Source organism: Sorex araneus, chromosome 5, assembly GCF_027595985.1.
Source record: "Sorex araneus isolate mSorAra2 chromosome 5, mSorAra2.pri, whole genome shotgun sequence".
In the NCBI taxonomy this organism is placed as follows: domain Eukaryota; kingdom Metazoa; phylum Chordata; class Mammalia; order Eulipotyphla; family Soricidae; genus Sorex; species Sorex araneus.
The window spans coordinates 145,949,885-145,961,623 of NC_073306.1; the positions used below are offsets into that span (position 1 = coordinate 145,949,885).

The 11,739-nt window shown below is 65.2% G+C and overlaps 1 protein-coding gene across 1 annotated transcript; it reads right to left on the reverse strand.

The window, feature by feature from the left end:
- Nucleotides 1-7,439: 7,439 nt before the first annotated feature.
- On the reverse strand, nucleotides 7,440-11,137 carry MSX1 (msh homeobox 1). Its single transcript, XM_055139661.1, has 2 exons — nucleotides 10,500-11,137; nucleotides 7,440-8,539 (listed from the first exon to the last, which is right to left on the reverse strand). Exons 1-2 carry the CDS (start codon nucleotides 10,969-10,971, stop codon nucleotides 8,097-8,099), a joined length of 915 nt encoding a protein of 304 aa, XP_054995636.1. The 5' UTR covers nucleotides 10,972-11,137; the 3' UTR covers nucleotides 7,440-8,096.
- Between the last annotated feature and the right edge of the window lie 602 nt (nucleotides 11,138-11,739).

The window sequence follows — 11,739 nt, forward strand, 5'->3', positions numbered from 1 at the left end:
CTAGCGGGCGGGAGTAGTAGTGCAGCGGGGAGGGCGCGTGCCTCGGTGTAACCCCAGGATAACTCCTAAGCGCAAAGCCAGGAGCGACTGCGGAGCATTGCCCGAATAAAACCAATAGCACGAAAACCCCTCTTCCTTTCTGTTGTCACCCGGCGGTGCTCGGGGATCACTGCAGGTGACACTGGGGGTGGAGATGGGGGTGGGGGGATCATATGCGGTGGGGGGGGACCTGGATTTCCACCCTTTCCCCACCCCCACCCCACCCCCCAAAAAGAAAACCATTCATTTAAAAACGAAACTACAAGAGAGAAGAGAAGGAAACCCGGGGAACAGATGAAAGAAGAGGGAGAGGAATGCCTTTCGGGTCCGGGACCCTCCGGGTCAGGGGCGGGCTAGGGGAGGGCACCGCGCAGGCGCAGACGCGTACACCTGGTGCTGCGGGGAGCCGGGTGGGGGGATGGATGCACGCTCCAAACCCAGCCGGCCTGGCCGGGAAGATCACCCGGATTCTCGGATTTTCGCCACTGAGAGAAGCGCAAACGCTGAGTCCCCAACCCCTGTCCCAGCCCCGCCCCCAGCGGCGGGAAACCCTGAGCCTGGGCCGTGGTCCCCGGACACCCCAGAGCCGCTGGAGAGCTTTCCTCGGGGCGATGGGAGGGGTCGCAGTCGGCGGCCGTACCCCCACCCCTCAGTCCCGCTCAGCCAGGGAACCCCCACTCCCGCCTCCCGGAACTGCGCTCAGGATCGAGGGGAACTCGCCTCCCAGGAGTCGGGGGCGCGAGCAGCGCGCAAGGCCAGAGCCGCCCGGCCCGGACGCGTCTGGGCAAGGGGCCGCTCCATCCCGGTCCCTTTGGCGGGGGTCCGGCTCCAGCTCAGTCCCTTGGGGCGGCGTGGGGAGGTGTCCGGCTCCAACCTGGTCCCAGGGACCGTGGGGGATGGGGGTCCCGCTCCAGCGCGGTCCCTGGGGCTGGAGTCGGGAGTCCGGCTCCAGCTCGTTACCTGCGCGCCAGAGACACGAAAGAGACGAAGATTCCTAGCGCCGATGGGGCGCTTGCCTGCGCCCCTTCGTCCCGGGGCGCGTCCGGCGCGTGTGCAGGCCCGAGCTGGAATCTTCGGACGCCTTCGGGGACTGGAATCCGGGGTCGGCGTGACCTTGGGAGAGTCCCTTCGCGTCCCTGAACTGCGGTGTGCGCGAGGGCAGCGGGAGGCTCGTGGTTCGGGGCTCTTGGGGGCCCCCGGCCCTCCGCAGGTGAGGCGCCTGGGCAGGGTCCGGCCCGGCTGGGCTCAGGGCAGCGCGCTCGTCCTCCGGGGTCCCGCCGGCTCCCTGGGCGCGGAGCACCGCTTCGAGCGCAGCCTCCAGGGCTGCGCTCCCGGGAGGCGCACGCTGGGCGCACCGCACAGCTGTGGCACAGCTGGAGCTCCGGCGTCCGAGCGGGTGTCGGAGGGAGCTGCGGTCGCAGTGGGGGGTGTCCTCGGGCCGGCTCCACCCCACAGCTGAGACCCAGCTGGTTCCAACCAGCGCGGCGGGGGTTCCGAGATGTACACCAGGGCTTGGGGTCTAGAATCCTGCAAACTCGGAAAGGAAGTTCAGTTCTCTCCCTGCCAGAAGAAGGTTCCCAGAGATAAAGTTAGCAGGGAGCCCCCAACTTTCCCTAACCTACCCCCACCCAGAAGATGCACTGCAGCCCAGCCAGCCATTGGAAAGCACAATTAATCCCCCCAGGGGGCGCTTCCCACCTCCTCTGCTCTTTCCTGCCCCCTGGCCTTTGCACGTCCTCTTTGACTTCTTCCTAAAACTCCAGGCTCCTCCTAACCCTTTGGGTCTCTGCTCACAAGTGTCCTCTGTAGAGTTGCTGAGTTTCCTGCAGTACCTCCCCCACTGAGCTTTCTATGGGTGCCTCATTGTTTTCCCTTTACAGGACACTCATCTTGGCCAGTTTGCTCAGAGTCAGTGCCCGTGTTGTTCCACGCCCTTTGTTGATGAGCGGATTGCTTGATTAGCGCTGGGACTCCAGGCCCTGCTCAGACTGTTCCTGTGGGCTCGGCCCAATTGTCTGTCCCCCCCCCCCAACACACACACACACTCCTGGCAAATGCAGGCACTGAGCCCATCCTGAGCCCTTCCCTCTCCCAGCTCTCTCCAGCTCTGCCCCTCCGGCCTTTAGGGACAGCTGAGGGCAGGTCCGCCCTTGTCTTGGGTGTCCCAGAGAGCCGGCAGGCAGGGCTCCGGCGCTCTGGTAGGGAGGCACCTGGCCATAGGCACCTGTGTGAGCTTTGGCCGGACATCGCCCTCTCTGTGCGCACTTCACCCTGACTCTGGGGGCAGATAAGGAAACGGGGTTGGACAGGGCTGGAGAAGGGTTTGCGGAATTTGGGATGCCTGGCAGTGGCCTCCATCATTCCTGTCCCACCCAAGGACTGGAGTCTGCCCCTTCCCTTCCCCACCGTGGAGGAGGGGTGCTGGGCGCTACAGGCAGGCAGGAGCAGTGCCGCCCACCTGAGAGGGGAGCCCAGGGGCTGTGCAGACCTCAGGCCCCCCTCGCCTCTGCAGCTGCCCTTCCCTTGTCTGGGGTGCCACCTGGGTGCATGCTTGCCTGGAGTGCAGATTCCTAAACCTGTTCTAAGCTTGTGAGCAGAGTGTAGAACCTTCAGCCCCAAGGGCTCCAGGAGGGCACCCCCAGCTGCTCTCCAACCAGGAGGAACAGGCCCTTAGAGCCCACCCCACGTCACCCGATGCTGGGGTCTAGACCCTGTCTGAAGTCTGAACTGTGCCCATCTCACAGATGTGGAAACTGAGTCTCAGGCACTGGCAGCCCAACTGCTCCACCCACCAAATTCTGCCTTGCAGGAGGCACGATCCTGCAGTCGCCCCTTTCTTCCACAGGAAGGTTCCCACTGCCACCGGGGAACCTGGGCGGGAGGAAGTGCATTGCCCCAAATCAACCCCCCAAAGCATCCTACTGCCCGCCCACCTTGGGCGCACACCCCGACCCCGCTGTGGCCCCAGGTCCAGGCCCCCTCTGCTCCTGGCCCGCAGGGCTGCTGCTGGGCCCAGCTAACCGGGCTCCCTTCCACTTGCCCCAGCCCCCCGCCCCCAGAGGTGGAGGAGAGTGACAGGGAGCCTGGGTGGGGGCTGCAGGAGGGGAGGCTGCCCCGCCAGAGTCCTTGTCTGGGCCGGCTCCCACCCCCACCCCCACCGTGGCCCTTGCAGTCCCGTGGTCCAAGCTTCCTGCCAGCAGTGCCCGCGCCTCCCAGCACTTCATTTCCTGCTCCTGATGCTGGGAAGGCGGGTGGCGGTGGGAGCGGCCCCAGACGTGTCACACCCCCAGGGGACTCCAGGGGCTGCCCCCCCCCCCACGGGAGCTTCCTCCACCAGGTTCCAGTCAGAGCCTGGGCACAGCCGCGGGCCCTTGGGGCTTGCTGGGGGCAGGGACCCTGCGGGAGCTGCAGGGGCGAGGAGGTGCGGGCTGAACTGCTCCAGAGAGAGGAGAGCTGGGACCTTCTCCCTGGCAGGGTGGGGAGAGTCCCCCGCCTGCCTCAGATCGCTGCGCCCTGGGGAAGGTTCTGTGACTCAAGGTGTCCCTCTCCCAGGCCCGCAGGATCACTGGGACCCACTCATGTGTCACCTCTGCCCCGTGTCTGCGGTTGGCGGCCCCCCCCCCCGCCCCCAGCAGCAGGGCTCAGCCTTCGAGGGTCTCCGTTTCCCTGCCAGAGGATTCTGTGGCTCCTCTTCGGAGACTAGGAGCTGTCTCTGCCCTGCGGGGGCTGTGGGGACACTGGCTCTGAGAGGGCGCAACTGTGCCTGGGGCTGCCACTTCCGGGCTGGTGTTGGGTGTGTGGGTTGGTTTGGGGGGGGTGTGCATGTGTGTGTGTGTGTCTGTCTTTGGGGGTGCTTGTGTGTGCTGTCGCAGGAGTTCAAGAGTGTTGTCTGGGTGGGGGGCAGGGGGTGTTGTGGCAGGGCTGAGTGCAGGTGTGTGAAGTGCTCGTAGCTGCTGGCTGCTTGCTTTGCCCTGTGAGAAGGTCTCTGTGTTGTGGACGTGTGTTTGGGGCTGTGTGTTGTGTCGTCTGTGTGCATTGTGTTGCTGGTGTGATCTGAGTCTGTTCTGCTGTGTTGTGCAGGCATAGATGTGTGGGTGTGGGTGTGGGTGTGGGTGTGGGTGTGGGTGTGGGTGTGGCTGAGGTGCCTGGGCTGGCGTCAGGCCCCCAGTAGGCTGGCGGGGGCGGCGGGAGGGGCGCTCTTCAGAGTGGACATAGGGCCAGGACCGTCCAGGTGCTGCGGTGGGGGGCGGCTGGCCGCCGGCTGGGGGAGTGCCTGCAGCGGCGGGCGCAGGGCGCGGCGGGGAGGGCGGGGACAGAGCCGGGGAGGCCGCTGGGCCCCCGGGGCCTGGCCAGGCCGGCGCCAGCCGCCAAGTTGAAAGGCGGCCGCGGCCCCTCCTCGCCGCTCCCCATTGCGCCCGCGAGGGTTCCGGCGCGGTGCAGGGGGGGGCGGCGGCTGGGCTCACCTAGGAGTGAGGGTCCCTAAGAGGTGGACCCTTCAGTGCGGCCTGGAGCCTGCGCCCCGGCCTCCCTCCCCAACCCTGATGCCTGCGGGAGCCCGGTCGGGTCAGCACCGGAGCCGCGCGGACCCCGCTGCCGTTAGAACGCGCCGTCCCTCCGCCGCAGGCCCGCGGGGCCCCGGAGACGCGCGCCCAGCTCGGAGCGCGCGCCCGGAGCGCTCAGCGGCCGTCGGGGGTCTCTTCTCCGAAGCCCGGCCCGCCGCACCGCTCGGACCCCACGACCCCACCCGGGCGAAAACGCCTTCAGACACTGCCCCGGGACCCCCACCCCCGCCGGCGCGGACGGCGAGCCAGCTGCGGGGTATCCCCAAGGGAGGGCCGCGCTGGGGTGCGAGCCGGAGCGCGAGGGCCCGATCCGAGCCGCCTTTTGCCCGGGACTAGCGCCCTTCGCCCTTCGCAGGCCCTGTCCAGAGCCACTCAGGAGCCGTGACTGACCCTCCTCCCTGGGTCCGCCTGGAATCCGTGTTTGATTCCCTTCTCTGCCCCCTGTTAGCCCTGTGGCCTGAGAAATTCACAGGATCTCTCCGAATCCCCATCATTTCACTGGCAAAACACCCGCCGAGGTGGCATGGGGTGCCAGGGGTGCTGCAGGTGGGGGGCTGGCCTCCCTGCATCAAGACCCCGGCAGCCTGGCTGGCTGGGCACTGGTTGGGTCTGAGCTTCATACCCCAACGGGTTTCATAAGCCCCTGCTTCTGAGAAGGGGGACTGGGGTATAGCCAAGCCAGGCCGAGGGTACGAAGGATTCAGGGTCCCCTTACCCCTAAGCACAGCTCTATTCAGATCCACCAGGCATTTAATGAACACCTTCTATATGCACCAGGCAGAGAGAGGGAAGGGGAGAGAGGGTGGAGAGAGAGAGGAAGAAAGAAAGAGAGAGAGAGGGAGAGAGAGAGAGGGAGAGAGAGAGAGGGAGAGAGAGAGAGAGAGAGAGAGAGAGAGAGAGAGAGAGAGAGAGAGAGGTTGAGACAAAAAGAAACAAAACTGGGGAAACTTGGGCACAGAAGTAGAGAGAAACTGCAAGCCCAGGGCGGGTCAGGAGTCGGGGCCCTAGACTAGGAGGCCAGTGAGGGTGGGGGCCCGCTGGAGTGCAGGGGGGCCTCCATCCCCGCTGAGATGCTGAGTGGGGGAGGGGGCACCCGCCTAGCCTGCAGCTACCGCCTGGCTGGAGCCGAGGCGCGTCTGCCAGCCGAGCGGTTGCTCATTACAGCAATTATGTTGCTAGAAGTTTGCTTCGACCCTAAATTGCGGAGCTTCGAGGAGCCAGGAGGTCCGGAGCCCCAGCCAGAGGAGACAACTGATCCTGCCCAGCCACCCCCACCCCTGCAGCCCAGTTGCGCTGCGGGAATTCAGGCCCACCCGAGGCTCCCAGCCACCCCCCTCACTGGTGCTCCCTGACTCTGTCCCAAATTCTCCCAGCCAGGAGGACAGACTCTGGGCCCATTTCATAGATGAGAAGATCGAGTGGCAGGGGGGAGAAGGAGCCCCAAGTGCCGCTGTCAGCAAGTGGCAGGGCGGAGGTGGAGCCCCTGGGATCATGGGAGCTAAACTTTAGCACTCTCACCTACGCAGCGGTGTAGCAGCAAGAAACCCAGAAGATTTGGGGGCACCAGCATATCCCATGCACCCCACCGAGGAGGCTTCATTTCCTGTGACTGAGAATGACGGCATTCAAGCCACAGAGCTGTGAGGGGGTGAGGGTTAGGGTCCGGCCACCCCATCTTCTGCACAGTGCCTGCAGCCCCCTGCCCTTTCTTCTCTTGGGGAGTTGAACAGTTCGAGGCTGCCCTTGGCAGGACGGCCCCCTCCAGGCTGGAGAAGGGGAGGGCAGGGGTCTTACAAACTGGGGTGCTAGAACATACGTCCCCAACCCCTTGCTCTCTGGAAATTTCTGGGCTGTGCCGGTCCTGGGGGTCGGAACAAGCATTCCCTGGGCCCAGGACCATCTCCACTCTCATCTGGCCCTTTCAAAGGAGACTTTCTCTTCCAAGTTCAACGCTGTGTCCTTGAGTCTTTGGGGCATCTGACACCCGTGGCTCAGCCGGGCTCCCCCTTCCTCCGAAGAGAAGGCCCTGGGGGTGGGGGCGTGTGGAGTAGGGTAAGGGACTCGCTGGGGCCTGGGCTGGGTTAGTGTCCCAGCAGATCTGGGGAGAATTCAGCCAGGTGCCCCCCAAAAGAAAGAACAGGGGGCAGGGGGCCGGAGCCTGGAGCTTTATGCACTTGAAAGCCCCGTGAATCCCGTCCTGCGCAATCCCCCGCCCGGCTGCCTACAAGCCTCTCCAGAAGGAACAGCAGGGAGCAGGTGGGTGTCAGGAGGGAGGGTGCACACAGACAAGGTCAGGTGGGCCGCACCCCACCCCCACACCCCCTTTTCTTTTTTTCAGGAATTCTCCATTTGGCAGCTCCAAATGAGTTCCACAAGCCGGTCTACACTGCGGGCTGCCTCCATCCCCCACCTGGCCTCCAGTGGGGAAAACAGGTTTGCGGGGTGGGAGTTGTCTGGATTAGCTGTCTGCAGTCATCAAACCCTTTGGGTGATTCGCTTTGTTTTCACAGACAGGTTAAAAGGGGGAGAAAAAAGAGTTGGTTATGGGTCGCCTGAGCAAGTGTCGATTTCAGCTTAAAGTGAATTGGAAAATTGAGCCTAATTATCCCGGGTAATTGCTTCAATTCTCCACTTGACTTTGCCAGCACAGATCTGTCCTGCCTGTTCAGAAAGATGAGCCCCCCCCATCCTGTTGTCACCTCACAAAGTTGCCCTGTGCAACCCGGAGCCGGGTCATGGGAAGAGACGACGCACCCCCCGGAAAAAACCCAAATAACAAACTAAGATTTAAAAAAAGTCAAAATCAGTGAAGAGATCATTCCTTGTAGCTTAAAATTAATTTATTTAACAAATATAGCTATAATATAAATGATAATAAAATTTCCAATATACAGTATATTACACGCGATCCCTTCCAAAGGGATTCGGAGAACCACGCAGATGTGCGTTAAATAGGAGCAGGGGGGGGGGTTCCGTTTCACCGCGAGGGGTTGCTTTGAGTGGGTTTGCTAAGAGCGGTTCCTTCCACCTACCTTGGCGACACACAGGGGTATCCACCACCCCACCCCCGCCAAGGCTGGACTGCCACCGGGTTGCTGGGGCCTCCGAGGCTCTCTCCAGTGACCTTCTCTTTCTGGACGCTTCTTCGGCCTCCCAGCCAGCACCCGCGGTTTGTCCTTGGCCCTTCGGAGCCTGGCGGAGGCGGCTATGGAGAAGCCTCTGGGGCCAGGGCGCCCCGCCGCTGTGGGGGGACTTAGAAAACCTCTCTGGCTGCAGGGTCCTCAGCCTCCCAAACGGGGGATGGGGGAGCTGGATTTTAGGCGAGTTACAGGGACCCTCCCCGCCACGCCACTCTGGGAAAGGCGAAGTCACTGCAGCGAGCGGACTGGGGTGAGAGGAGCCGCGGGAGGAGCCCCAGGGGCTGCGGGGAGGTCGCCAAGAGGTTCGGGGCGGGGAGCATCCGCGCGTGGTTGGGAAGCCCAGCATCTGGGGCCTCTATGTCAGGTGGTACATGCTGTAGCCCACGTGGGCCGTGTAGAGTCCCACGGGCGCCACGGGCAGCGCGGCGCGCTGGAAGGGGCCGGAGGCGCCGTAGATGGAGGCGCCGGCGGCGGCGGCCACGGCCGCAGGGCCGCCGAGCGGGAAGGAGAGGCCGAAGGCCGCTGGGGGCAGCATGGGCTTCGCGGCCATCTTCAGCTTCTCCAGCTCGGCCTCCTGCAGTCTCTTGGCCTTGGCGCGGCGGTTCTGGAACCAGATCTTCACCTGCGTCTCGGTGAGGCTGAGCGAGCTGGAGAACTCGGCGCGCTCGGCGATGGACAGGTACTGCTTCTGCCGGAACTTGCGCTCCAGCGCCAGCAGCTGCGCCGTGGTGAAGGGCGTCCGCGGCTTGCGGTTGGTCTTGTGCTTGCGCAGGGTGCAGGCTGGGGGGCTCAGCCGGCCTGTGGGCCCAGAGGGGAGAGGGGAAAGAGGAGAGGGAGAGAGGGGCGGGAGGGGGAGGGAGAGTGTTAGGGCTGCGGGGGACGTGCCTGCGTGGCCCTCTGAGATCCATCCTGAGCGGCAGCTGCCTAGGAGCTCGGGGCGCCAGCGGGCTAAGCCTTTTCTCCCTCCGTGTCCCGAAGACCCCAGGTGAGCCAGCTCCGTCCGTGTCCTCGACCTAACTGAGGAAGGGACGGAGAGGGCCCTTTCCCTAGGCCGCAGCTTGCTTACTGGTGCCAGTGAGCCCAGGGAGGCATTAGGAAGGAAGAGGCCCTGGGCCCCAGCCTGGAGACGCGGGTACCTGCCTTCTCACAACAGTGAACTGAGCCCAGCAGGACCCAGGGCAAACTCCGGGTGGCACAAACCCACTTCTCCAAAGTCCGTATTGCTGCCTGGAAGGGGCAGGGTCCCCTGCGGGCTAAGGATGAGGCCACCAAAGGCACAGAACACTGGCCCCAAACCTGGACCACACTGTCCGGGGCGCTGAAATGCCGACAGCGCTGAGGGGAGGCCCTGTGGCCCAGTGTGTTGTGTGTATGTTGTGGGTGTATGTCCATGTGTGAGTGCAGGGAGGGGGGCTTGACTTGAAGCCAGCCCTCCGCAGAGGTCCAGAGGCCGCTGTCTGTTTTCTTACTGTGTCGGACCCCATCTCAGGGACGGGAGGCGGAGCAGCAGCCAGGGGCATCACGCAGGCGGGCACGGGAGCAGCCAGACTCAGTGTGAACACTCTTCCCAGGGAAAGAAAGGCTCTCTGGCTTTGGGGGTCAGCCAGGGCCTTACTGGAACTTCCCAGTTTCGGGAAGGCCGGCTTGGTCTGCACCGGGGCTCACCCCACCGCCAGGAGAATCATGAATTGAAATCAAGACGGCCTCACCATGCGGGATTCAGCTTATGATTGATTGCGTTCGTTTGAGGCTTTAGAAAGAAAATAGAGCAAAGTCCGACGACCAAAAGATGCCTGCCTCTCAGACCCCGGGGGCTGTAATGAAGCTCTGGGTGGGGGCACCCCTCTGCCCTCCCCAGCAGCTGGAACCCACTTCACGGTCCACGGGAATGCCACTCCCAGGGGTGGCAGCAGCTGCCCCACGCGAGGCACCTTCCCCAGCCCTCGGCTCCGGGGAGGGCCTGGTCATGCACAGACGTTTAATCCCCAGATAAAAATCATTCCTCAGCATCACGCCATTGAATTCGGGTTGCTATTATGTGGCGCCAAATAATCGGAGGAAACAGAGGAAAACTTGGGAATTTCCCGTGCTCCTGAAATATCTCCGAGCGGACTCGTGGGGCCCAGCGGCCGGGGGCTCCTCAAGGCTTGGGAGCGACCCTGGGCGACTGCCCACGGCAACAGGGCCTGGTCCGAGGGCCTGGTCGCTGACGATGGGGAGCACAGCACTGACCGAGGGGGCGCCTCCCACTGTCTGCCTTGGTGCCCCGCCCCCTCCACGGGAACCTGAGCGCCCCCAACCCTCCGATCCATCCAAGTATTAGCCTGAAACTCTGGGATGGGTTGGGGGCCCGCGGGTAGGATCGGGAGGGGAGGTGAATTTTGCAAGGCAACCTTCAGAAACTCGGGGCAGGAAAGATACTTGCAGTGTGTGCGTCGGGGCGCGGGGTAGAAAGCGAAACTGCGCCCAGGGAAGAACTGGGGGCCACCGGCACCCACCCGCTGGGCAGTGGCTTAAAACCCGCCGAGGGCAAGGTGGGGAACCTGGGGGGGGCTCCTGGGGCCGCTGAGGGGGTGCCCTGCAAGTGGACTCTCACAGACGGCGAGCGAGAAAGGGGGCCGAGGGCCCGGGCCCGCGCCCCGCCGCCCCGCGCCCCAGGTAGCCGGCAGGTACGCAGACAAGCAGGCGCCGGCGCGCCCGGGGGCCCCGCTGCCCGGCCCGGCCCTCCCCCGCGCCGCCGCGCTGCCGGGCTACTCACGGGCCGGGGGCGGGGAGAAGCGGGGGTTCTGCATCCACGGGGTGCGCTCGGCCTTCTCGGGGCTCTCGGCCTTGACGAGCGCGTCTTCGGGCAGCTTGAGGAGCCCTCCCACCGAGAAGGGGCCGAGCGGCCGCGGGGAGGCCGGCGCGTCCGGGGCGCCCAGGGAGCCGGGCCGGGCGCCCAGGGGCTGCGCGGAGCCGCCGGCCGCCGGCGCGCCCTCGGAGGCCGCCAGGGCGCTGTCCTTGGCCCCGGGCTTCCTGTGGTCGGCCATGAGCGCCTCCACGCTGAAGGGCAGCAGCGACGGGGACACTTTGGGCTTGGCCCCTTCCTCGTCGGCCCCCATTGCGGCCGTGGGAGCGGCCGCCGCGGCGCTGGGGGCCTGGCCCCCGCCGCCCCCCGCCGGCTGGCCGAAGGCGGAGTCCTCCACTTTGACACCGAGTGGCAAAGAAGTCATGTCAGCAGCCGGGGCCATGCAGAGCCGGGCATGGGCTGCGGGCGGGCCTGGAGCGCCGGCCGCCTCTGGGCGCGCCCGGGGCCCTGGCCGGCCGGGCCCTCCCGCGCGCGCCTCCCGCCCCTCCCCACGAGGCCCGCTCCGGCCCCGGGCCTGGCAGATCGCTGGCGCCGCGGCGCAGGCCGAGCTCCCGGGCGCACCAGCCGGCTCCGGGTCGGGCCGCGGCTCCCCAGAGAACTTGTTAATAAGGCGAGGCCCGCGCGGCGGCGGCCAATCAGCGCGCGAGGGGGCGGGCCCGGCGACGTCCATTGGCCCGCGCGCGGCCCGACTCGGCCCCGGGCGCGCCGGGCTTTGGGGTGCGAGCGGCTGGGCCCGACCCGGAGGGCAGAGCAGGGGAGGGGGCGATAGAGAAACTTTCCAGCCAGCCAAAAACCCAACCGGTCTCTATCAGGGCGCCCCTGGGGCTCGGTTTTGCCGAGTTCCTGGGATTCGCCCCTAGTTCCTGACTCTGTCTCTTCGGCCCTCCGCTCCTCTCCCTTGCCTGGCGCCCCTCTTTCCCAGCAGCATCCCCCACTTCTTGCCCGCTCCGCGGCAGCCCCTTACCTTTCTCTTCGGAGGCTGAGTTTGCTTCTGGCCCCGCCGCTCTTCCTCTGCTCGTTGCACAGATTCCTCACCAGACGGTCATCTCCAAGAGAGTTCTTGAAAGTTTATGAGGCGGTGCGCACGGCGCCTTCCTCGGCCCCAGGACGCGCCATTGCGTTCTTGGAGAGATACCGGTCATTTCCCCGG

Bases quoted from the DNA above. Each gene is read 5' to 3' on its own strand.
- MSX1 (XM_055139661.1), bottom strand. From the start codon at position 10,971: ATGGCCCCGGCTGCTGACATGACTTCTTTGCCACTCGGTGTCAAAGTG. The intron at 8,540-10,499 runs GTGAGTAGCCCG...CTGGGCCCACAG, and splicing joins CTTCTCCCCGCCCCCGGCCC to GCCGGCTGAGCCCCCCAGCC.